Source organism: Rousettus aegyptiacus, unplaced genomic scaffold, assembly GCF_014176215.1.
Source record: "Rousettus aegyptiacus isolate mRouAeg1 unplaced genomic scaffold, mRouAeg1.p scaffold_m13_p_5, whole genome shotgun sequence".
NCBI lineage: Eukaryota > Metazoa > Chordata > Mammalia > Chiroptera > Pteropodidae > Rousettus > Rousettus aegyptiacus.
Window position 1 is genome coordinate 99,976,807 of NW_023416308.1, and position 27,131 is coordinate 100,003,937.

At 47.0% G+C, this 27,131-nt stretch overlaps 1 protein-coding gene across 1 annotated transcript in view; it reads right to left on the reverse strand.

The window, feature by feature from the left end:
* The window catches only part of ABTB2 (ankyrin repeat and BTB domain containing 2), a 163,282-nt gene that overhangs the window by 38,929 nt on the left and 97,222 nt on the right, over positions 1 to 27,131 (reverse strand). The window contains exon 2 of the mRNA XM_016147128.2: positions 3,217 to 3,363. Coding sequence (XP_016002614.2) covers positions 3,217 to 3,363 — 147 coding nt within the window. The remainder of the gene's footprint in view (positions 1 to 3,216; positions 3,364 to 27,131) is intronic.

Below are 27,131 nucleotides of genomic sequence, written 5' to 3' on the forward strand. Positions count from 1 at the left end.
TATTGTTTTATGAAAATTTCAGTCAGCAACAGGATGTAGGGGCCGGGTAGATAAAACCCCTGGCTATCACCACAGCCTGTGCTGTGCTCCTGGTTTAGCACTGGTGGAGACTCATGAGCTGCTTCTGGAACATTCTTGAATTCGAGACTCAGTTGATTCTAATCAATTGATCCTAAGCTGGATGAAACCTCCGTCTTCAGCCCAGAAACACCCACAAGGCATGAAAAACAAGTCCTCGCTGCTTGTTAATCATGAGAGCCTTTTGCGACAGGTTTCACTCTGGTCTGCCCACCCCTTGTTATGAGCCATCAAATAAAACGAGCAGTGAGCGTCTGGAATTTAGCGCCGTCTTCGAAATGGGGCCTATACCATCTGGCTGCCGTTAAAAAGAAGTGTTTCGTTGTACTTATTTCTTATTCTCTCCCATTTACAGTTCCATGGGTAGAGAAGTGCAGAGAAAAACACAAGTGCCCCAGCTCCCTGTGCAGCTGACCTGATACAAGAAAGGAACGTCTTGACCTACCTGGCAGACTGGTCTTGGCGAGGTGCAGGGAGTTAATGCATGTTAAACCCAGGGTAAAGTTTTAGGTACATGTGGCTCAGTGCCTAGTATCACTAGCCTCATTAAGTTCTTTAGTCTCGGGGTGAAAAATTGCAATGTTGGCCTCCACCTTATCTCCTCCCTCCTTCACAGAGGGTGAGGAAAAACCCAGGTTTCAGAGCTCAGGAGTCCTGGCAACTTGGCGCATGATGCAGCCTGTCCAGTTGTCTGTGAAAAGATGTTATGCAGCTGCTTCTTCCCTCTGTCCCCAGGAGTGGCTGGGCCAGGATGTGACCCACTCCTAGGTGGGATTTAGGAGGCAAACACTTAGGAGGACGACAGAGAACTCATTCCTTCTAACACACACACACACACACACACACACACACACACACACGGATCGGGTACAGTCCTAATCACTAGGGATACAGAACAGCAGGGGGCAAAGCAGAGAAAGTCTCTATTCTTATGAAGCTGACATTCTAGTCAGATGAGAGAGATGACAAAACTATTTACATGTAAATATGGGATAAATGTCAAGTGGTGATCAGTGCTTTGGAAAAATCAAAGGCATAAGAGAAGGGACAGGAAATAGAGGGGGGTGCTCATCTATGCAGAGTGCTCAGGGAAGGCCTGTCTGATGAGATGTTATGTGAGCAGAGACTTGAAGAAAGTGAAAGACCAACATACTTTAGTATTTGGGGGCAAGGTCATGGGCACGGAGAACAGCTAGTGCAAAGGCCCTGGGGTAGGGAGTACTGGGCCAGGAGGCTGGGGTGGCCGGAGCACAGTGAACTAGAGAAGAATAGTAGGCGATAGAGCCATATGTTCGATCTCGGGCGATGGTGAAGATATTGGATTTCGCTGAGTGAGGTGGGAAGCCGTGGGGGTGGATGGAGGTGATGTTGAGCAGATAAGTGACGTAATCCAATTTGTGTTTTAAATGGCTCTGGTTTGGGCTGAGTTGGTAGCAGTGGTGAAAGAAGCAAACTAAAGTTTGGATAGCTTTAGAAAGTAGAACCAATAGGACTTTGTCTCTGGGCCAAACAGTAAGGCCAGAATAATGACAAGCCCTTCTTTCCCCGAGGGAATTTTCTGAATGCTCCCCTTTGCCTGGCTGTGGACTGTAGTGGACACAGAGGTCGCCACAAGAAAAGGCAAAGGATCAGAGTTCAGTCTTGACCTCGGCCACCCTGAATGGACTGCTAACCACATCTAGGAGCCCAGAGCCCCGCATGATAGAAAGCTTTGCTAAAGCCAGGCACGTCAGGAGTCAAGCCCCCACTGACTCTTACTAGCTGCGTGACTTGGAAATCATTTTTCTTTTCTCAGCCTCAGTTTCCTCATCAGGAAAATCTTTGCTGAATTCTTCTCAGGAATAAATGAAATCATGTGAATAAGGCATTTCATGTCGTGCCCTGCACATACATAGTAAGTGCTCATTTAATGTTCAAAATGTAAGATAAAACCAAGGAGCTCTTCCGTGGTCTGAGGGCTGAGTGAGCCCCTCGCTGTTCTCAGGGCAGCAGAGTATGCCAAACACAGGCTGTGCTTGGCCCCCTACAGCCCACTGTCAAGGAGACATTCATCACGGGAGGAAACCCAGCCACACATCGAGCCCACTTCCTGCAATGTCTGTCAAGGGGCAGGTGACCCAGGTGGCCATGCTGCAATGCTCCCAGGAGACAGAGCTGGAGGCTCCGCTCTCTCTCCCAGCCCCATTACTGCTCTGCTCTGCGACCCTGCACCAGGCACCTCTGCTTCCTGTCCTGGGAAGGGGAGGAAGAATGGAGGGAGAATAGGAGGAAGCTGTGTCCTGAAGAAACAGAAAGGTTTTCCTCAGCGTTCGGGGGCCAGGATACTCAAAGAAAGCAAAAAGGGAGAAGGCAGAGTAGAACTGCATCTGTTTCCAAACTGTGTGCTCTAACGCTTGGCATGTGTCACCGCCCTCCACTGGGTGGTCCTGTGACACAGGGAGGGAGAACTGAGGAGGAAGAGTGTGCAGTTTGATTTCTCGAAGAGCTGCGGTAACGAGAAGGACAGATCAGGAGACATAGGGCACTTCTTGCCTCCTAACAGACTCTTGTGAAGCAGCTGTGAAACGGTAATGGCCTAGACCAAGGGGTTTCCAGCCAGCCATGTTCCACAGAGCAGTGAGGTCTGGGAGGCGCCCAGGGCCACTGCAGGGCTGAGGCCGCCCCACCACGCCCTCCTTCGGCCGGAGTAGCTGTTTTTATCTTCCTTTTTCTATGTCGAGTTTTCAAGGGTGCGTTCTTTGAAGGAAGAATACTGGTTGTAAATTCACAGCCTTTTGGGTCAGACAGGTAAAATAAATAAATGAAGCAGGCTAGCTGTCAGATAATGAATATGTGACAATGCAGGGGACGCACACTGTCGGCTTAGCTACTACTGACCTCCCCCTCATCACTGCCACGCAGGAGTGGGGTGCCGTGTCGCCAGACCATTGGATTTTTTCAAGAGAAACCACGACTCTGGATTTGTGTCTGATTAAGTCCACGCGCTGGCCAAACCATACATGTCTGTGAAACACCAGTTTGCAACCTCTGGCCTAGAAAGATCCAGCTCCCAGGGAAGGCAAGAAGCACAGAGGAGGAAGAGGCGACCTCATCCCTCCTTCCCCTTTACCGCCAGCTAGACACGGATGCCACGCTTACTCAGCTCGGAGATGCTCCCCACGCAGGTGGCCAGGAGGGACTGCTCCAGCGTCCGGAGCTCCAGCTGCGCGTAGGCATCCGCTCGCTCATCGTGGCCCAGGGACCCGCCGTTGTAGGGACTGAAGTATGCCGGGAGGGAGAGGACACCTGTGGGGGAAACAAGGCAGACAGGTCACCTCAGGAAAGAAGCAAAGCTCCGCAGGCCATGGCCCTGCCCCCACTTCCTGGTAGAGCAGGGTCCGTGAGCAATCGCAAGGCTCCACGTGCAGATTGCTGACTTCTTACTGTGGACAGTGCTCTAGGGGCCAGCGTGAGGCGTGGCCGACTTGTACACGTGGTTTTAAGCCACGTGGAGACCTCCTTTTCTTGGAGTGGCCAAGGAACTGGCTTACTGACGCCTGTGGGACATACAAGGACTCGGGCCCTCCTTCACTTCTTCATTCACTGAATGTGTACAGAGTGCCTCACTCGGCCCAGGCTCTGTGCTCCGTGACACAGAGAGACCTGGCTCTGTCTTCACGGTGCTCACGGGAGGGCTGCGTCGGATGTCAGCATCTACCTGATGCCTAAAGGGCAGCGTCACCCTCAGTCTTTTCCCTCTTCAAGCCACGAGAGGGACTGGGAGAAACTACGGAGACAGAGACGTCGCCTTCTCCCCTCTAAGAAGGGGACGTGTCCCAGCCGCTGGCCAAGTCCAATTAGTGTTTTTCATTAGCACTTCAGCAACGGAGAAACGGGGCTGTCAGCATTAATCCCAGAGGGTGAGAGCCCGTAAATTTCTCTCACTCTCTGTGTGGCTTCTTAGAAAGCACCAGAAAAGCAAAATCGGGCTGGCTGCAAATTACATGTTGGTTCTTAAGAGCATGTGGTCAGAGATTCCCAGCTTTTGGTAAATGCTGTTGCTTTTCAATGCCTCTTTGTCCATCTACCCTAAACATTTTTTTCTTTTTTCTTTTTTTTTTTTTTTTAAGAAAAATACCCATAGGAATTTAATCAGTCCATTTTGGGAAAATCTCTTAAAATTCCTTGAGATAACTGGAGAGCCCCTGGGAGGTGGCCAAATTCGAGTTAGAAGTCCCTGTCCCCCCCCCCCAACCCCCAATCTCCCCTTGCCCCTTCTTGATGGCAGTGGCCCCTCCGATCACATCCGACACTGACTCCTGACTGGCAAGGCACCGCGTCAAAGAACTTCCTGAAAGCTGTTTCCAGGGAGAGGAGGAGGAAGGCATGACTGCCCCCTGGTCCAGCCCTATTCCCCAAAGCAGAAACTCTCCCTGAGAGCTGAGTACCCATTAGGAAAAGTTGGCTCTGAACATTAAAACAAGTGAAACCAGAGAGAACAGGTCCACTCTGCCCCCCCCACCCCCCACCTCTACACAAGCGAAAACCCTCAGACAGCCCAACATTTGAGAAAGCCACACAGCTACGGGTCCCAGTACAGGCCTGGTTCCTCCTCTTTTTGTTATTAATCTAAAGAAACAACACTGGGGACATGTGGATCACATTTACAGTGCTTAGGGCAAGGGAATAGGAAATTCAGCTGATTTGTCAAAGGATTCTCAGAGAGAAATATTATGTCAATGGATCTAGTAATGGGAGCTGGCAGCTCCATTAATAATTGTTCCCATTTTCCCAGTCATCACCCACCCAAAGGGACTTTCACTTGATACTGTGGCAAAAGTAATTATGAAACTATTATTAATAATAGTAATTGATAGCATCACCACTTTCGCATAATACCTTCTACTTTTAAGAGACTTTTCACATCGAGTAATTTATTCTTCTGGCAAGGGAGGGAGGACAGTCATCATGAATAAGAGCCACATCACCAATAACGCTGACTGTTATTGAGGGCTGAGTACGTGCCATGCGCTGTGATAACAACTTACATGCCATGATCACATATAATTCCGTGAGCCTTCGTGAGGTGCCTATTCACCCCCATCTTACAGATGAGAAATCCAAGGCCCTCCCCGCCAAAGTTAAGTAACTTGTCCAAAGTTATTGAGGGTTTAAAACTAACCTAGGGCTAGAATTTCAGTCTCTTGATTCTCAAGCTGCTGAAATGAACTGATATTCTAACTTTGGCCACATTGTCCTTTAGTTAAACTGTACTAGGATATATGCAGGAAGAAGGGTTCTGTTTGGACCTGTGGTTTAACAGGATGAAATTCAAAGTAAGACCCAGAAACATGACTTTCCTTTAATGGGTGCCAGGCCCCTCCTGCCAAGGACCCCACAGGCCTCCCATGAAATTCTACAGATGGAAGGTTGTGTCTGCTATTCCCACAGATCCTTCTAGAATGCAGTTCCACAGCTTGTCTTCCATATCTGCCCCTTGAGAAAGCATTTTTTAATGTCAACTTAAATTCTTCTCTCTCCCACCTAAGCTTCTTCCTCAGAAGTTCTCATTGGAGATGGAAAATATTTGCTTTAAATTCTCTCAACACCTTGATGCCTTCTTTGCCTCACACAAATTTCCAGTTTTATGATATGAACCCAGGGCAAGGTCGCTCTGGAAAAAGAGATTTCCGAAAAGAAAACAGAAAAAAGAAAAGAAAAGAAAAAAAAGGGCATCTTTTTTTTTCCCCCCATTTAGTAAAATCCTTAGGAAAAACTGTTTATTTTGGCATGATGGAAAAGAAAGCATGCTGGTGTGTTTCCCTTGATCCTGTTATTAGTTAAAAAGGACACCCGAAATGGACCCCTGTTGAACTCTGTAAAAGCTATAGAGGAAGCCCACATGCGCCACTCAGATCGCGACTGTGAGATGAACTCCTGGGTGTGGAGCAGCAAACATGGCCGAGCTACCTGTTGCCTTCCTCTTCAACAAAATCAGCATTTCTGTGGAAATGCTCCATGCGAATGTGCTTTGCATGTGCGGCCTCTGCATTTCTCAATGCATACACAGAACTATAATCTTCCATCACTCAATTTCTCTCAGCCTAGTTACCCAATACCTGAATCTGGGAACTCATTATCTCATTCCCCGAAGTGCTGCCACCTCCTCCACCGTGCCGTCTCTGAGGACAGGGCCACATCCACCCAGTTGCCCAACAGCAGACCTGTGAGTCATCCTTATCAACTCCCTCCCGCCTTCACACATCCAATCGACTACCAAAGCCTTGCTGCTTTTACCCTCTGAAGACTGCAAAACTCTGCCACTGCCATGCCCTGGTTCAGGCCACCACCTTCCCTCACTGGCTACTGGGGCAGTGTGCTCACTCGTCTCCGGTCTCCATTTGCGCCCCACCGTGGCCATTCCTTACTCTGGTCACCTGTCTCTGGGCCTTTATATGCTTCAAAGACTCCCCCACTGTCCTCGTGAAGAAATTTAAACTCCTTTCCACAAATAAGAAGAAACGGCATTCTTCTTTCTTTCTCTGAAATTTAGAAATGAAAATAACTCTGCCCGTAAACGGGGAAATACCCAGCACCTCCCAGGAAATCATTCGAGTTAGGGAGCCTACGCACAAGCACACCTGATCCTGCTTCTCCGTGCTGTGTTCCCAGTGCCCATCACGTGGCTAAGTTCCAGCTCTGGGTTCAGAGACCTGATGTGTTTCCTTCCCAAGTGATTCTCCACCAGTGCCCAAAGAGGGCACCGTTGAGTTAAATGGGAAATCCACTGCCCAGAAGACTGGGAACCCCACCCTCTTTCAGTGGTTGCCAACCAGGAATTCAACCCGGGTTTCAGCTTGTAGAGGCAACAAGTCCTCCAAGCCAGCACCATGCCAGAGGCGGACGCACTGCACACTGGGTCAACAAACCAGGCTTTCAATGCAAAGGTTTTTCAGAAGCAGGGCTTAGCCCCAGGGCCATATCAAGGGCATTGTTTCATCCTCTCCTCTGAAATGAATATGGGGGTTGATTTGATGGCTTCTCAAGCCTTCTCCAGGGTGGGGATCCTACTCTCCGACTGAGCCTTCCATGTACTCCAGCACTAAAGTGTACCCCTCAAAACCTCTTTCTCCCTTTCATTCCACCATTTAACTTCTGAATTGTCAACAGTAAGAACTAATAAATCCTGTTATTACCATTTCTTAAAGGTTAATTTCCCCAACAGCTCTAACAACCCTCCCCCTCCATAGACCTATGATTTCAAATGTAAAGAAAACATCCTTTTTTGTGTGTGTGAAAACTGGATAGATTTATAGATCAGCTTTTCTGACCGGTCTTCAAAAAGCCATCAAGACTGTAACATAACTGTCCCTTCAACTCAATAAACCACTACCAGTGCTCTCCCCAGAGTTGTAAATGTTTTTTTTTTTTTTTGGGGGGGGGGGTGGACTGTGACTACAGTGGGCCCAGATACCTGTGCAAGCAAGCCTGCAAGGTGCACCCTTCCCCCCCCCCCCACACTCCCCCAGGCTCACCAGCCACCTGGGTCAGGGAAGCTCATTTGTGAAGACAGCAAAAGCCCATCTCCTACTTCCTGAGAAATGGAAACCAGGATGCAGAGGATTACTCTTCCACTGCCCTGGTGAGGAAACTTGGCAGGGCGTCTTCTGCCAGTTTTCTTAGGAGCTGGGAGCCTGGGTGGGACTCAATCCATAAGCTTCTGAAAATAAAAATTACACTTCCCCACTGAACAGTTTCCAAAAAGCCCACACAGTTCAACCCTTTTCATTTTTTTTTTTAAAAAGTGTTTCCATTCTCTGATCTGGAATGTTATATATAGTGCATTTAATGCCCAGTTGTATATTAGTCATACTGAAACAAAGTGCTGAAAAGTTAAAGCATGAATATTTTTCAGAAAGATCCAAATAGAGTATAAGGATAGTCGATTCTAAAAACAAACAAACACACACACACACACACACACACACACACACACACACACACACACCCCTTCATTGAATGGCATTTTTCCTGAGATTCTAAGCCCAAAGAAGTTGGGGAATGGGTGGGTATTGAGGCAAGGGGAAGATGAAGGGCACAAGAAGAAAAATCTAGAAGTGGAATGAACTATGCCTGACTGATGAGTTGTCAATCATCCATGAGAAATTGACTCATCACGAATAATCGAAAGCGCATCTAATTCTTGGACAGAACCCATGTGATGGGACCACTATACTGTGAGGCCCAAGTGTTTGAATGAGGAGAAAATGTCGGGAGACGGAGAAAGTAGAGTGGGGGAGGGGAAGGTCTAAATAGAGTTTGGGAAGCAGGTTTTAGCCGTGGGTTAAATGGAGAAGGGCTACCACACACTGAGCAGTACTCTGTGCCAGCAACAGGAGGAACGAGCATCTGAGCCCAAAGACCCGGGCAGTGGTCTTATTACTATTCTCTAATAATTATTAATTAGTAGCTGGTACTATTACTGAGGTTTAGATGGGCAAGTCACTTGGCTCAGGTTACAAAGCTAGAAAATGGCAGAGGTGGGATTCAAACCGAGCCTGCGTGACACTGGCGTCCACACTGGTAACCCCCATGCTACACCGCCTCTCACAGGGATGGGGCTCTCCCCAATCAAGCCTGGGGACAGAACGCCGCCTTTACCACTCACCAGTCTTCACCAGTCCGGTTAGCACTGTGTTTCCCCTTCTTCTCTAAGGTCAGGAAATTAAAAGCAAACATAATCATGCTCCAGTTAACACCTCACCGTGCCTGAGCTATCAGAACACCCCAAGCTAAAGGTGGTCTTCCAGTCAAGGCAGGCCCAGGGGCCAAGAGCTCGCCATTAAACAGTAAAGTAATACTACACATTTATGACTGCCCAGGGAGCCGGGGGCCAGAGGACCCAGGGAGAGATCAAATGCAACATGCTCATTGCCAGCACTCCGATTCTCTTTAGAGCGATGGCAAAAAGCAAACCTTGCTGTGAATACTGGGCTGGAATTCATTTCCCTTTGAATCCTCAACAGTCTTGGGCCTGCTGGCCTTGGGGCTCCCTCTTTCCCCTCCAGCTGGCGGCAGTACTTCTGACCTGAAGGCCCACTCACTCAGTTCTCAAGGGGCTTCAAGTAAGTAAGGATTTAAAGAGACGATGGGGCAACCATCAAACTACAACAGCCCAACAATGAGGATGCCTATAAAAGAACAAACTAGTAGAGATCAGAGATTGCTGCTTAATTCTTTTGAAGCAAAAACCTAATAAAATGCAGTCTGTTCACTGCCATTTCCTCTTTTTTCAAAAGAGAAAAATTAAGCCAGAGTAACCAAGCAGATCAATTTCAGGAAATTAAACCTATAGGTGAACTCTGGAAAAATCAGCAATAGTCACAACATTGGGTAGTGTAGAGCAGAAAACACATGTGTCGACTACTGAGCTTTTTCCTGTGGAAAAACATCTTCATAGTATTTAGAATATTTTTTAAGAGGTTTTGGGTGGCCTCTCTCCAAAGTATTGATGTAACACATCGAGAACTTGAGTGACCCAGGAAGCATGAGTTTTAAGACTGTCTCCTCTTAAAAAAAAGAAAAATCCACCACATGACCGTAGTTCTTTGTCAAATGCCATCCTTGATGTATGGTGGGTGAGCAAGCCAATTCCTGTAACCCAAGAGCAACTTTTTGAGCCACTTTGGTATGAAGGCAACACATGCAACACACACACACACACACACACACACACACACACACACACACACACACACAGTAACAGAGATCTGGAGGATGGAGACAGATGGGTAAAGTCATCACCCTGAAATATTATTGGGCTTTTCCTCAACCAGTGCACACAGCCACCAAAGTGAGAGTGGTTCGCTCTACGTTAGGGTTGTAAAAATGTTTTCAACTACTATGCTTTCTACAACGGATATGATTTATTGGTGTCGTAAAAAGTGATTATTATAAGGGAAATGGGGGAGAGGAGAGATGTACTTAATGGAAGAAGAGGGTGACAGAATGTTTCTGGGCAAAGGAATGTCCACAATTCCATATATGCCAGAGAATTAGTTACTAGAATTTTAATTTTTATATGACAAAACAAGTGAATGTTAAAAAATATATATACCATAACCTAGTTCCATGTAAAGAGCCTAGAATGGAGATGATCTAACATAAAACATAGTTATTTCTACATAGGAGAATTTTAGGTGATTTTTTCCCCCTCTATTATCCTTTGTATTTTTTTCTACTGATTAACTAATGATATAATTATGCTGTACACCTTAAAATTCTACAATGCTGTATGTCGATTATACTTCAATAAAGCTGAAATAATAAAAAAATATATTTTAATGAAATCAAAACCATTATTATAAGCATTGTGAGCTCATGGAAGCAAATAAAAAGTACATAAGGACAATCTGGTTGTTTTGTAGAAGTTACTAAAAAAATAAGATAAGGGAAAAGGGCAATTCTTTTGGAAGAAACTCAGGCTATTCTATATTGCTAAGCAGGAAGTGAAATTTTGTCTGCATGCCTCATTCCAAGCACTGGCCCCTTTAAGAGCCAACCCTTTACCTGGCCAGGTAGAGGTGACTCAGAATGGCTCAGAGGCTGCATCAGCAGTGGGACTTCCTGTGGCATCCTGCCAATACTCGGCTCAGCTGTGTACCCACTGTGCTAAGCTGTGTGATGACGACGCAGCCACACAGTGGCCTGGACCTCCAGCCCCTACAGCGGCTGGCGCAGTTTGCAATGCACCAGGATCTGAGAATAGGTAGAGCTGGGAAAAATCCTCATGCCACACTGTCCGAACCACCATGTGTGGAAAAGAAGCCTCACCGCTGCCAGCACTGGGGATGGGGCACAGGTGAGGCGGGAGGTGGGCGAGAAAGCAACGCTCGTGATTCCCGAGCTGCATGCCCTGCGAGGGAGCAAGCAGCGCTGCCAGCAGGAAAATCTGAGTAGTGGGTAAACTGTCAGTCCAGAGTAGCGAGCGGGGAGGGATATGTGAGCCCAAACATCCATAATAAGCACAAGAAACTGCTTGGGGGTTAAAAAAAAAAAAAAAGACGTAAATATCACAAGGTCCAGGGCAGATGGCCAAGGTGTTTATAAATAGAACATGAGTGTATTTGTCAGAAACTTACAGTGCTAGTCTCCTTCTAACCAATGTAACCTGTTTCAGGCAACTTAACACGGTCCCATTCTAAAAGGCTTTGACTATTAGTCTCTCCAGATGATTTAATAGTATGAATCAGACAGATGAGTGTTCAAAACCCAGCTCTGTCTCTTACTATCTGTGTGACCTTGGACTAGTTACCTAACCTTTCTAAGCCTCGATTTGCTCATCTATAGGTCTAAATTTACAGGATTGAAGATTAAAAGAAGTCAAGAAAGTAAGCACTTAGCAAAACGCCTGACACATAGAAAGCATGTGGTAAACGGGAATATTCTTATAAAGGGCCTCACTGATTCTCAGAGCCAATGGCTTTGGGATAAAGCCATCAGATACTATATAAAAGTACTTATCACCATCAGTCAGAAGGGATGGCCTAAGGCCAAGCTATCCATTTAGTTCCTAAAGGCCACTGTGGTCTCTGCTGTTGAAAAACGAAGCTTTACTCACCACAGATGGGTCCTTTATTCTGCATTCGTGCACTCACTCATTGATTCAACACCATTTACTGATGACCTAATAAAGTGCCAGAAGTGGCTTTGCTCCAGAGACATAAAAATGGACAAGACAGGGCCCCTACCTTCTCGATGTTTGCAGTCTAGTGAAGGAGGGCAGACAGTACACCAGCCAACTCAACATTTCGTGGAAAGGGCTATGATAGAGTCAGCATGAGGAGCCCAGAGGAGGAGTCTCTACGCCACGCTACCCAGGCTTAGCGGTCAATGAAGGCTTCCTGGAGGAAGGGACATCTTAGCAGATGATGATTAGATGTCAGTCTAGGAAAGGGGTTGAACGGGTCTTCCAAGCACAGGACGAGCTTGTGTGGAAAGGTCTCAGGACAGTGGCAGGTTGGGGAGGCGCTTACGGGTCTTGTCATGATGTTGTGTTTGTAGAGTGAGCACATCATTTGTACTTAGACTTCGGGGGAGCTTGGGAGCTGGGGAATGGGCATCACTGCCCTCTCCCCACCCATTCTTGGAGCCACTACTAATCCAGGGGTCGGCCAACTTTTTCTTGTAAAGGGTCAGAAAGTAAATAATTTGGCTTTGGGGGCCATGCGGTCTCTCTCATGACTATTCAGTGTAGTGTGCATAGAGAACAAGTAACCAAATGGGCATGGCTGGGTCCCACGCATAAAGCTATGGACACAGATTTGACTTTCATATCATTTTCACGTGTCAGGAAATAGTCTTTCGATATTTTTTTCAACCATTTAAAAATGTAAAACTTATTCTTAGTTTGGTGGCATACAAAACAGGTGGGGGTGGGATTTGGCCCAGGGCAGTGCTTGCTAATCCCTTGTAGGGACTGAGAGGGGAAGCTCTGAGTGATGGGTGAGTGTGACAGGCCTCCTGGGGAGGGACCAGGGTGGAGGGCGCCAGTCACAGGATTCTAGGGGCTGGGGCTGTCCTAAGGGCAATGAGGACCCAGGGATGGGGTTTAAGCAATTGAGTGACAGGATCATATGCACATTTAGACAGATAAATAAGGCAGCAGTGTAGGAAAGGGGTGGGAGGGTAGCATCTAGGTTAGAAAGCCCATGGCTGGCTGATAACACCTGCTTTTCCTGGCTCTCTCAGTCCCAAATCCACCCGGGGCCACTGGGTGGGCTCTCATTTTAATAATGCTGCCCAATCCTTAAATATCGAAGGATTTAAATATCAAAGACAGAGGTATTCCTTAAGAGATCCTTTTAAAGCCCAAACAACCACCTTTAAAATTGGTGATGTTCCTGGATGGACTTAAAGCATTAGAAGATTCCAATCTATCAAGTTCAGAAAGGTAACTCACAAAGAATGGGAGAATTTGTACAGCGCATGTCTTGAAATCCGGGCCAGAACAAAGACACCCCGGTGCTAAGTGTGTTGGTGACATCAGAGCCCAGAGGTGACGTCACTCCCTTCATAACTCAGACAGAGCTCACACACAGATACCCACCTCCTACACACAGAAAGTTAACAAACCCTGTAGACAGAGAAGCGTCCTCTCAGGCCCTGGGACCCTCTGTGCCAAGGTTGCCTGATGGCTTCAAATTTGGAATAAGTTTCTGAGTAGGCTAGGGGAATTTTCGCACTGTGCTATTTCTCGTCATTCACTCATTTAACCAAATGTTCACCACGTGCCAGTGCTAGGTATAATTACACAGCCAGTGCTAGGTATAGAGAGGTAAAACCCAGGAGCCTGCTCTAGAGGAGAGAAAAAACACGTAGACAAATAATTAAAATGCATGATGATAAATGTTAGAGGAGGAGTCTGCAGTAGGTACGAGAAGCCCGGAAGGAGTCTGAAGAGAGGGCTTTCGCTATGCGCTGTTATCAGCGAGGGAAGAAAAATAACAGGATGTTTCAGAAAGCCCCCAATTATTCCGAGAACCCTAACGTGATCTTACACACTTTATGAGATGCCAACGGTCTCTGGTCATCTCATGGCCGAGTGACATCACACAACAGTGGGGGGAGCTGAAGTGGGGGGAAGGAAGCTCGTTTACAGAAAGGAGGTCCCTGCAGAACACTCGATCCTGGGATGGGGAGATCCCAAAGCTCACTATGTCATTCCCAGGATCTTGATGGACACCATGATCTTTCCCTGCTAAGATCTATGAAAAAAGGCAGCACATGTTTGAAACTGTGCTGACATGCTCAGTGACCTATCCAATGCCATTCCTTCTCCTTCCTGGCTAACAACCCCAATTCTGTCTGGAATGGTTATGGAGCCCTGGGAGATGCCTTCCCAGGCTACCTTACGGCTGTGCAGCACGATTTTGGACAATGAGATACAAAGTCAGGACTTCAGGGGTTCTGGAAAAAGTTGATTTTCCTGATCTGAGGGGACAGGCTGCCTGGCCGACAGGGCCTTTGCTCTTCTCACTGCCTCGAATGTGACTCACTCTCTGAAGAAGGTGCAGCAGCAGCCATTATGCAACCAGGAGGCAGGCCACTTGCTGAAAAAGCGAGAACACCATTCCCGTGGTGCAGCAGCGGAGAGGAGCAGATCTGCGTGAGGGGTTGAGAGCAAGGCTAGAGCCGACGTGCTAAGAATGGCAGAGTAGAAAGTAGAAGGAGCCTGGGTCTGTGATGGTTTCATCGAGCAGCTAAATACCTCCAGGAACTGCCAGCCCTTGAATTTTCTGTTATAAGAGAAAAATAATCCTGTGTCGGGTACCATAGACTGGGTGGCTTAAACAACATAAATTATTTTCTCACAATTCTAGAGGCTAGAAGTCCAAGATCAGGTGTTGACAGGGTTAGTTTCCTCTAGGGCCTTTCTCCGTGGCTTATAGGTTATTGTGTTTTTCCTGTGTCTTCACACGGTCTCTGTGTATGTCGGTATCCTAATCATCTCTTCTTATAAGGACATCAATCACGACGGATTAGCACCCACCCTAAGAACCTCATTTTGCCTTAATTCTCTTTTTAAGGGTTCTATTTCCAAATAGAGTCACATTCTAGGATAGCGGGGGTTAGGACTTCCACATAAAAATTTCGGAGAAGGCACAATTAAGACCAAAACAGCTGGGTTTTCCGTGATGAAGTGCTTATTCTCCAAGATGGTTTCTGTAAATCATTAGTTTTTGTTTTTGTTTTTGTTTTAATTGAAACATAGAACCCCTTGTTCAAATGAAATCCTATGAACACTTTGTTTGAATGAAATCCTATGAAGAGTCCAACAATCCAGCTGTCTCCCCCAGGTCTCCGTGCAGGTAGAAATGGCTGCTCAAAGCCCACCGTCCATGCCAGCTTTGGGAATGCTGGGCAGGCCCTGCGGACTGCAGAGTGGTTCTGGCTCACAACGCCAACTCCCAGAGGGCTTGGCATGGCCGCGGCTCAGACGTAGGGCTGGAAGCTCCCGTCATGGGGGCAATCTTCCGGGCAGATCGTTCAGCTGCTGCCCGGTAAGCGTCTGCTCATGGTTTATCTTAATTTTAAACATTTAGATAGGCAAAAAGAGGAAAATGAAAATCACCACCATCTTACCACCCTGAGATAATCACCGCATTATGGTGCCGTATCCTTTCAGACGTTTGAATACGTAACTATGCTTTTGAGTGTGCATCTCTACCTTTAAAAAAGCATCCCTCCGCATAATTTCATGACCTTTTTCACTTTAAAATATGTCATGGATGTCTTTCCATGGCCCCCAATATTGTTTCTCATCATCATTTTTGATGGCTGCAGCAGACACTGTTCCAGAGGCTCACAGTACCTACTGCCATTCTTTGGGGCGCGTCAGGAGGGACCTCTGTAATATGACTCCACGGTGGGCCCTCTGCGTAAGTCTCAGCATCCACCTGGGAGGTGAGAAACCTCCTCTTTCTACCCGAGACCTTAGAGAGAGGTGACCTTCACAGGGTCTTGTCACGGATATCAGCACTCGCCATCTCATTCTTAATTTGAAATCTGTGTCTCCCAAAAATGGAAGTAGAGGTCCAGGCCGAGGTGGGGTTTTCTCACAGGTGTCTTTTGATTACAGATTTTCACTCCCAGAGGCCTCGCAGGGCTGGCTGTGGGCTGTTGTCTATGAAGGGCGGGGAGCATGTGGGCCTTCTGTTTCACGGGCATTTAGTCCTGGACTTGCACACAGGCCCACTCCCAAAGGAGCTCTTTCCTCCCACAGGAAGGCCAGGCTCCTCCAGGGATTCCCGTGCAGACTCAAAATGGGAAGGTCTCTTGTCAAGTCCCCATGGGATTCTGGGGGTGAAGAGGAACCTGCAGCAAGCTTCTGTGGAACAGAGGCCTTTCCTTGGGGAACACAACTTCGTCCCACTGCCCTGGGCTCGGCTGAGTCTCAGTCTTTCTGCCAAGCTGCATGTGACCCCGTGCGCTTAAACTGCAACTTTGGGCTTTGGCCGGACTCCCTCGCTGTTTGTTTTACAAACTCCTACTTATGGTCTCAAATTAGGCTCATTAAAAAGCCAGCTCCCCATGGGGCTATAAACGTCACACGGACAAGCAGAGAGTGAGTTTACGAGGCTGGCGTGTGATCTGACCACCAAGACGGTGTTGGACCCAGTGGAAACGGTGAATCAGCCTGTTTGGGCAGAGCCCCTTTCCCGGGCCCCCCGCCCCAATCGAAGCTGCACGGGCAGCCGGCCAGAGGAGAGGCAGACAGTGAATGTCCTTCCAAGACATCTGGGCTGGATCCTTCTTGGATTTGAGCAGCACAACTGATGGAGGAGGAAGGAATGCTGCCACTGAAATCCTCTGCTCCCCTCGGCTTTTCTCCTTTATTTGAAGCGCCCCACTTACATTTCCCCCATAGTCATCATCGTAAGCAGGGGTGGCTGCCAACACGCCCCTCCCGATACACACACACTTTCTCGCTCATGCCTTCAGCAGATGAACCATATTTTCCAGGGGGTGTTTCTCCACCCTGGGTGGGCCCCGTTTTAGTTCTAGCTCCCGGCACTGTCACCTCTGCTTTGCGGCGTATGCTGTGGGAGGGGTCACACTTCGTAGGCAGGAGGCCGGGCTGAGTGGAGTGTGCGAAAAAGCCACCTCTCGCTCCCCGGCATCAGTCTCATTACTCAAATCATTGACCAGTCAGCATGCCCCAGATTACACCAAGGCTGAAGCGATATGTCTCCTTGGAGATCTTACTGCCCACCCTAGAGCCACCTGCCAGACGGCGAAGGTGAGAAAGAGGAAAAATCTTTTATCGACTAAGTTTTAGAAGATAACTAACTTCTCCAACCCAGGGCTTTAACGCACGCACACACACACACACACACACACACACACACACACACGCCCTTTACCTCTCCCACCCCTGCCCCCAAATAAACCAGAAGGGCACACTATATAGCCAAGGCTGAAATGGACTACAGAAACCGCACGGGCTCCAACCGTATTCATGCTTATCCACTGTCTATCTTTAATATGCCGCCTCCGTGTTATCTATATTCACGACCCCATCCCCCGAAATATATGGCAACGGCTGGCCATGGCTCTCACCCTCCAACACGATACCCCAAAGTGGCTGAGGGCATAATCCCAGTGACCACGAACTTCCTCTTTCCTACGAAAACTCACTCTAACTGCCGGAAAGTTTTTGTTTAATCCGGTTCTGTCTTGCTGCAGCTTCTACCTCCAGTCCGGTGTCCACACCAGCAAATCTAGCCGCCTTCCCACTGCGGGGCCCCTACCTCCGTCACAGGCGCCTCCCCCGTCCTGGCTCCTCCCCGCCGTCCTGGCTCCTACCCCCTTCAGTCCAGGAGCCCCGGACTCTAGGCTGCGGTGTGTGTTTGACTATCCTGACTGGTTCAGAAGAGAAGAGGATGATCCGCATCCCTCTTCTCAGATTCTGAAATGCTCCCAGTTGCGGCCCAACCCTGGTGGCTTCCCCCATCTTTGTTCCTCCACTTTCTACCCAGCAACTGGTCACTCGCTACCTTCTCCCCAGAGCCTCCCACGACCACAATGCAGTGATTACGAACCCAAGCCCATGAGCTGGGCAGACCGAGCCTCAACTCCATGCTCTGCCACCTACTTGCTGTGTGGCCTCAGACACGGGACACCTTCTCTGAGCCTCAGTTTCCCCATCCATACAATGGGGCTACCACCTACTCTCACAGCGCGGGGCATGGAGTAGGCACACGTGGGTGGAGTCTGTGCCACTGTCCCCATCGTCTCACTGTGATCACGCACCGCCTCGCACTCTGCTCTTCTCCCAGGGTTCTCGGGCTCCAAGAAGGAATGACCTGTGATACTGATAACCTCTCACCGGACGGCTAGCTTCTGAAGAGCAGAAGCTGTCACTTTCATCTTATTCTTCTCTTCTCTTTGTCATCTCTGCAGTTCCGAGAACTTGGCAGGTGCTTAATAAGTATGAAAACCCCATGTTCAGAGGACACATTTATTTTAGCTTTACGCCTTAGTAAAAATTAGGTACTCTCCGTATTAAAGCAAACCAAAATAATGGTCTTAGCTTTACACGGCATCACAAGTTAGAAAAAACAAAACAAAACAAAACAAAACTGTATCTGTGACACCCGTCTCTTCCAACTGTACAGTTAATTAGGAGATGGCCATCGGGAGGGCAGCTGTTGGAGGGCAGAGGCCCGCCGGGCGCTGACTGCTCTGGCACAGACATCAGAGCAGAAGGGAAAGAGAGGGCGTGTCAGTCTGGTGTCTGAGCCCGGCCCTCCCCAGCCAGGGTCCTGAACTAAAAGATGGGCTGGGGAGCGGAGCCCTGAAATGTGGCCTGCGAGGCCCACCAGCACCGTCGGGGCGAAGCGCCGGCTGTAAACAACAGCTCCAGCTCCACACTGGATTTGCAGACTGCAGAGCCCACCCTCTGGGCCCCTAGGGTTCTTATTTCTTTGCCTTAAAAAGAGAGAGAGGGAGAGAGAGAGGAGAAGGGAAGCAGGGAGAAAGGAAGGGAGAAGAAAGTGTCTGAAAAACAAAGACACGTGCTACATGAGCGCTTTGAGCTTAGAAGCCCCGTGACGCTTCCATTTACTGCAAGATTTAGAAGAAGCCACAGACTAGTTGGCTTTTATTTCTTCAAACAAACATTGGAAACAGCTTGGCAGGACGAGCCATCACTCTGCCCTGCACCGAGGAGCCCAGTCTCTTGGACGGGGCGGTTTTAACGGAGAGGCTGTCCCAGGGGAAAAGGAAACAGAACCAAGATCCTCTTAGCCGGGGAACAAACCTTCCTCCTTAGGGAGCAGTTAACAACTACGGACTGGAGGAGGCTGTGGACAAGGACCATGGGATCAGAACGAAGTGTCCTAAGGACCCCGGGTCATAACAGTGTCCCCACTTTATCTAAGAAAATGGACACCGCAAGAGGCTAAGTGACTAGATCACACAGCTAGCAAGCAGCAGAGCCCACACTCCTCACTGCTCCATAGCAGAGAATATGGGCCCAGAATTTATAGGTCAATACTGGTGTGTTTTTTTTTTAACTGAGATATGTCACATATCATAAAATTTACCCTTTAAAAATGTAGAGTTCAGAGGTTTTTAGTATATTCACAGAATTACGAAACCATAACCACCATTTAATTCCAGAACATTTTCATCGCCCCAAAAAGAAACCCCATACCCCTTAGCAGTCACACCCCACTCCCCATTTTTACCACTACTCCACCCTCCCGCCCGGCCCTGGCAACCAGTAATTTACATTCTGTCTCTATGAATTTGCCTATTCTGAGCAGTCCTTGTAAATGGAACCATACACGCAGTCTTTCGTCTGGCTTCTTTGACGCAGCGCAGTTTTTAAAGTTCATTCACGTTGTAGCATGTATCAGTATGTTACTCCTTTTTGACGGAATGATCTTCCGTTTGGATAAATCACATTTTGTTTATTAGTCTGTTGGTGGGCACGCATCTTTTTGGCTATGATGGATAATGCTGCTGGGAACATTCACATACAAATTTTTGTAAGAACACATATTTTCATTTACCCTGGGAGCGGAATTGCTGGGTCACATGGTAATTATACATTTAACTTCTTGAGGAACCACCAAACTGTTCCCCACGCTGGTCGTACCACTCTGCGTTCCCGCCAGCAGTGTATGAGGGTTCCGGTGTCTCCATATCCTTTCCAACGCTCGTTTTTGTTAAATAAGTATTTTTGTTTAAAACTATCCTAGTGAGTGTGAAGTGGTATCCCATTATGTGTAAATTACGTATCTCCTGCCACCGAATCGGCGATAATTTTATGCTAGAATGGGCTTCTTAGAAGGAGTGTGGCCACGAAAAACATGGAAGAAGCACAGAAAAATATGACAAAACACATTTAACGAGAGAGAAATCAGTCCTGGGCAATCAGGATGACCCTCACTAGCTTCATGTTAAATTACTTTTATCATTCTAAGAATAATCGATGCATGTTTACCGCAGAAAAATATAGGAAAGATAGTCAAGTGCAAGGTAGAAAATTAATATTGCCCATGATGCTATCATTGAGAGAGAAGTGTTGATATATTTTTTAAACCTACACCATGAAGCATTTTCTTACGCCGTTAAATACCTTTGAAACAGGCCTTTGAATGTCCGCAGAGTTACCGCCACCTGCTTCAGGTCTGCTAACCTGCTCTGCATCTGCTCTTCCACACGTGTTCACATTCCTCACATTCCTTTCTCCTGAAACTCACCAGCATTCAGTTCTCAGCAGCAGGGCCTCGGGTGGACATACCTGCCTGCCAGGGAGGGAGCAGAAATCTGTGCAGAAGCCCCTGGAGAGCTTATACAGTGGACAGACACACTGTGTGTGCACACGCACAGCTTTCATATTTCCCCGTGATGAGCATTCTGATCAGAGAAAGCAGAGAAGGTGGACCCTTGAACTTGGGAACACCACAGTCCACTCCTGCATTCAAAGCTAATGAGTTCACAGACCACACTAAGGGACAACACAGCTCAATGAAGGAGAATCTGAGGGCCACACTGAGGTTTGAATGTTAGGTTAGTCACTTACCCAGGGATGCTGGACAAGTCCTCAGCCTTTCAGCAGTAAAACGGGCCAACAATATCTATAGTGCCTTGCAGGGTGCTGTGAAGGTCTAGTGAGAGCCTAAGGTAGCGCCCTAGAACACAAAACAAGCTAAAAATGGTCCCTGGAACCACAGGGTGGGCAGGGAAGGGTCTGATACATTGGCAATGGAGAGACCTGCCCCCTCAGGTCTCCTCCTTAAAGCATCCGTAACCATTAATTTGCCTGTTTACAGCACCCCCTGGGGGACCCTCCATGGTGCTGATGTGACAACAGGCTTAGACGGCCTCTTCCAACCCCTTCCCTCTTATTTTCATCACTTTAGTATATACTTGGCTCCCCTTTCCCTAGTTTCTGAAAACCTTCTTGCAAAAGGACTGTCCTAGATATAACAGCAATGTGCACATCCCAGGCTCAGGTCCTGGTTTCCAGTACCATTCTTCAATAAATGGACCCAGAGAGTTGGAGAAATGGCAGATGCTAGAGATGAGGCAGGGAAGATACAAGGTGGGTATGTTGTAGTGCCAGAAGGGAAGAGCATGCTCAGAAAAGCGAAACGATGAGGCATGTCCAGAGATGCCGGAGCCGAGAGAAAGAGCTCTCAAAGGCCCAAAATGGAACAATTAGAGCCATAAAATAAATAGCATTATAACCCAAAACAAAATAAATATCCATGTATTCGTATGATTAATGACTGGAATGATCGAATGAATGAATAATTAAATTCAGGTTAAACTAACAAATCTTTCATATAAAATTTCAACTAATTTATATAGATACATTCTTCTCAAGAAGGTAGAACATGACTTCCTTTCCTTTAACTTTGGGATATAAATAGCAACTATTCTAAGGAGAGGCGAGAATGGGGGCGGGGGGGGGTGGAAAAGGAAAAGAAAGGGTCAGAATGCGGAGGGGGGAGTACTTTTACAGTAAAGAAACCTGACAAACATTATCTTGGCCACGTGGCCAAGGTTAAATCACCAGTGATAAGTCGCATTGATAGCACGCAATATGATGTGATGAGAAGGACACTTGACCTCTAATGGTCTTCTTTCCCAAAACCCTGCAATCCCAACCTAATCATGAGCAAAACTCAGACAAACCCAAATTCAAGGGTAGTCTACGAAATACCTAACAAGTACTCTGCTAGCTCACCAAGAACAATGGAAGTCTGAGAAATTGTCACAACTAAAAGAAGTCATGGAAACATGACAACCAAATGTAATATGGAATCCTAGGACAGAAAACCATTAGGTAAGAACTAAAGGAATCATAATAAAGTATGGAGGTTAGTTAGTAACAATGTATTAATATCAGTTAAATGCACAAATGTACAATGTGACAGATGTAAGATGATAATAGGGAAAACTGAGTATGGGGTATTTGGGAACTTGCTGTAACATTCTTGTAACTTTTTTGGAAATCTAAACTATTTTAAAATAAAAAGTTTATTGTTATTAAATAAATTGGTCCTTAAAAAAAAAGTCCTATAAAGAGGATTTTATGAATTTGATCTCAAAAGCAAGGGAAGTAAAAGTTAAACTAAATGAATGAGACTATATCAAACTATAAAGCTTCTGCTCAGTAAAAGAAATCGTCGACAAGGTAAAGAGACAACCATCCGAATGGGAAAATATATTTGTTAAGCAATGCCTCCGATAAGGGCATAATATCCAAAATATACAAAGAACTCATACAACTCAATAACAACAACAAAAAACCAAACGATCCAATCAAAAAATGGGTAGAAGACCTGAACAGACACTTCTCCCTAGAGGACATACAAATGGTCAACAAATACATGAAAAGAAACTCAACATCACTAGCTATTAGAGAAATGCAAATCAAAAAAAAAAAAAAAAAAAGTCCCAGAAACATCATGTGGACTTCCCGAATTCTCTTAACCCCCATCCACATCTGCAAGCACTTATCTCATATAGTACCAGCAATTATATCTACTCATTTATATATTCATTACAATTTTTTTGTTGAGCCCTTTTTGGGGAGTGAGGCACTATGCTAGGCCTAACAGATGTAATGGCCAAGAAAACAGGTGTTTTCCCCTTTTCGTGGTGCTGGGGGCCCATGAGGGGTGACGCCCTGTGGGTCGGCTTGGTCCTTCTGTCACTAGGGAGGCAGCTAAAATTTGCTGGGTGGATGTTAAGTCCATCCAGGTTGCTTCACACATTTAACAGACACTTTCACTTCGTTATGAGGCATTTCACAAGGCTGACATTCTTCAGGACACTTGGGCTTGGCCGTGAGGACTTTTTTCCCAAAATCTTTTTTTTTCCTGATTATAAAGGTAAATATAATTACTATTTTATAACCAGAAAGGGAATAGAAATAAAGAAAAAGAATATTTCCTATAATCTTACCTCCAAAGATAACTATTATTAATAAAGCATATGTTTTTCTTCAAACAGCCTTTTTTGTGCTTATATTTAATATACCAATATGTTTTTTTTTTCACAGATAGGACATAATAACATTATTTTTCACCTAACACTGAATCCTATATACTGTGAACATCTCTTAGGTTAGTACATTTGGCTAGCCATATATTTTAAGATCTGTAGGGTATCTGCCTCCCAAAGTTTGAACTGTGTCCATCCACAGCTGGCTATGTCTCTCAGATGTCTAGTGACATGGTCAGTTCCAGGGCACCTGGTACACGAAGCGAGCCAAGGTGGAGCTGCAGGTATTTCCCACGGCATTCTGGGTGGCTCAGTTAGGGATTTCCCCTTTTGCAGGCTCTGCCCTTGCTGGGGTAGGGGTGAGGTGAGAGCCTCTCCCTGGAGGAGGTGCTCAAAGCAGGCCATGAGTCAGGCAGAGCAGCTTCCGGGAGTGAAATCATGCTGAGGAGCTATTTGTGGACACACTGGCAGGGCCCACTGAGCACTGACTCAGCGAGGCGGGAGGGAAGAGATGGGGGCTCCCATCTCAAGAGGAACCGGTAACAGCTGCTAATGAGAACTGTTGGGTTGTCCCCACCTTGGCCTTCTTAGAGCAGAGGCTATAACCAGGACCTCAGAAACACTGTAAATTACCCAGGGCTTCCCCCTCAGGGAGATTCCTGAGTTACTTTCACTGATAAGGCTAACTACTAATACCTGAGGTGAGGCTGGGCGAGGGCGGGTGCCAGGGCCCATTCCCCCTAGGGGAGGAGAGATGCAATTTCCTCTTGCCTCAAAACGCCAGCATCATGGGAACACTTGAATGCCAACTCTGGGTCTGCCTCTCATAAAACAAGGCCGAAGTGCTCTGCCCATAATGATTTCCTAATGAAAACACATGGTGATTCAGGTGACTAACTCTGCCTGGTGAGGCCCCCAGTTACAGGGTAATGCTACCCACTCCTGCCAGCCTCAGAGAGCTCTGGGAATCCGGGCTCTGCCATGGAAGGGGATCCTTTTAGTCCCGCTGAAGCCCTTATACACAAATTGTTGTTTATGTATTTGCTTAGTTGTTCAGTGTCTGGCCCTCCCCTATATGGCAAACTCCTTCTGGCAGGGGTTGCCTAAACCAGGGGTCCCCAACACCCAGCCTGTGGCCTGTTAGGAACTGGGCCACACAACAGGAGGTGAGAGGCAGGGAGTAAGCAAAGCTTCGTCTGTATTTGCGGCTGTTCCCTAGTGCTAGCATCACTGCCTCAGCTCCGCCTCAGATCATCAGGCATTGGACTCTCAGAGGAGCACCGGTCCCTGGTGCCAAAAAGGTTGGGGGTTGCTGGCCTAAATAATGGCGGACACATAGTAGATGCTCGTAAACGTCTTCTGGAAAAAATGATTGCCATCAATTGTTTGACCATGACCCTGGGTAAGTTATGTGACCTCCAGACCTCAGTTTCTTCAACCGTAAAATGGGATAATTTCTTCTTTCTAGTGATTATGATGAGAATTAAAAGCTCAAATGTACATAAAGCCCCTAGTCCAATGCCTGACACATAGCAAGAGTTCAATAAACCAATAAATGGGATCTCTTGGTTATCATCATCGTCATGAGGTGAGGGGAATCCTGGGCCCTTCAGTTAACTGCTACATCCCCAGGATCTAATGAATTAGCCTGTATTCAACCAGCCCCACAGGAAGAGGATGATCAAAAGGAACTGGTGTCTGTGATCCCACCTTCCTAAAAGGATTTGCCTATCAGAGTCGTCCAGAACCCTGTCTGAGAGTGGGGATGGACTGTTTTGCTGTTTTGCTCATAAGGCACAAACCACAGGTCCTGCTGACAGCACTCCTAGGGAGCAGCAACAAGCAATCCATCACTAATTGCCATTTTGCAAAGCTTTTCTTGATCCAGGTTGCTAGGTCCAGCGAAAGGCACTAATTAGCTGCAGGAGGTCAGCTGTTAGATAATTGAACGGTCTTTGCACCCCAGGTAACAGACAAAGCCAGGAAGGCAGAGTGAAACCTGTCCCTCCTGGCACAAACCTTCCAGGTAGCAGAGTCCTAGACAGAGAGCTGTGTGGTCAGGGCAAGAACAGCACCCGGTTTCTGCTGCCCAGGCCCAGGAGGGGGAAGGGCTGCTGGTGAGGGCTGGTGGGACAGCTCTTCAAGAAAGAGAAGGGAAGAGGTCCCAGTTGGGAGTCCCTGGAGATTCTTATTGGCAGTAAGAGATTAAAAATGGAAAGAGACTTGAGGCTGGAGGAAAGGGGGAAGAAAAAATAAAGAATCTAAATAGAGTGAGTTATTTCCCTTGAAAGAAGAGGTCATTTGGAACAGTCTCTTGATTCGAAATCTAAAAAATGCATTTTGAAATTGCTGAGAAAATATGGAAATTTTCTCCTTCCTTTGCTCTTGTGGTAGAAGTTTAGCAAACATATACATTTTTCTTCCACCTCTGGCCTTGTATGAAGGGCAGAAAACGCAGAATTCAGTTTAATGGACTCTTTAAGAAAAAAAATCTTCCTGATTTGGGCTATTGGGTTTCAGAAAACTTATTTCCAGGGCTGGAGAAAAACCTAGCTCCCTCAGATTTCCCTGAGGGCAACTTCTTGCAAGGTCCTAGGTGGGACCCTTTTTCTGTTTTCAGGAAGGGGTAAGCAGCAGATTACAGGTAGCTGGAAACAGGGAGGACCCCACTCTCTTTTGATCCCTTCCCTGTACCCCTGGATTTATTTGGGAGGGCCTCAGGGCCCAAGGCCAGGCCTTGATCTCCAGGGGAAGCAGAAGTGATTGAGATGCCGATACATCAGGTCTGTAGGCAGGGCTGGGAGGGAGCCGGGAGGATAAAGAGACAAAGAGCAGAGGAGGGGGAGATGATAAACGAATTCACATCAGCTGCATAGAGCCTCTCCATGATGGATTAGCACCTTCCTCTGCCCTAATCATTCTAGACAGCCTCTGCTCCATCAGAGCCAGCTGGGAGCCCTCAGGGATTCGGACTTTCTGTTTCCCTGGAAATGTTTTGGCAGCTATTATCTGGGATCCTTAAGTTTATGAGAAAGTTGAATGTAAACTTAAAGACTTAAAATCATTGAAACTCTACAAGGGAAGTAAGTTGATTAGAGGTAATTTATGGAGTCATGGCCACGAGTGGGGGCGGGGAGGGGGATGTACGCTTTGGGGACAGATCATGTACCTCTGAATCATTCTGCGTAAGTTATTGAATCTCAATCTTAATTTCTCTCTCTCTGTCTCTGTCTCTCTCTGTCTGTCTGTCTGTCTCTCTCTCTCTGTATGTGTGGTTTTGCCATCTGTAAACTAGAGTCCACAGCACCACCTCTATAGGGTTCTTCTGAAGAGTAACTGTGCTGATGGGTTCAGAGTAAATACTCAATATTGACCACTTTTATAATGATCACCATGACCATACCTTCATCATATATCTCGGTATTCTGATTTCTAATTGTTTTCCGGTTATCTCTATAAATTCCTTTGCCAGGTTATTTATGATTATTCTGTGACCAGAATATGCTCTTTGTAAAGGATATTCTCACTTTCTGAATTATCATTTATATAAATCTGAACTTGCCCAGTTCTGGGTGGCTCAAATGGGGACCCATTCAAGAAGAGCCCCAGGTTACACAGTAAAAAAGCCAAGGGAATCTCCATCTCCTTTCCTACGTTACAACTCCCTATGGGGAAAGGATGTGACCACAGGTATAAAAACAAATGTGAAGAGTCAAAGAAACCCCAATGAGAACAAAGCCCTCAGCCAAAGGAATTAGATCCTAGAAGGATTAAATCCTTTGAAGGCCAGGCCAAGTCTAGCCCACCTGTGTTTCTATAGCTCTCATCTTATTTGGAGAGAAGAAGTCTGGCCTTTACTTTCTGAGCCACTCAGGCTTTCTCAGGGGGACTGGCAGGGAGCCAGGGCACCCAAGGGTCAGAATGCTGTGGTTACTATCAACTTCCTCTGGCAACTGAGAAGCAAGAATGGAACAGAGCAGGTCACTTCTACCCAGAAAGGCACTGTCTTCCCCAAGGAAGTGAATTTCCCTGATACCACCTGGTCC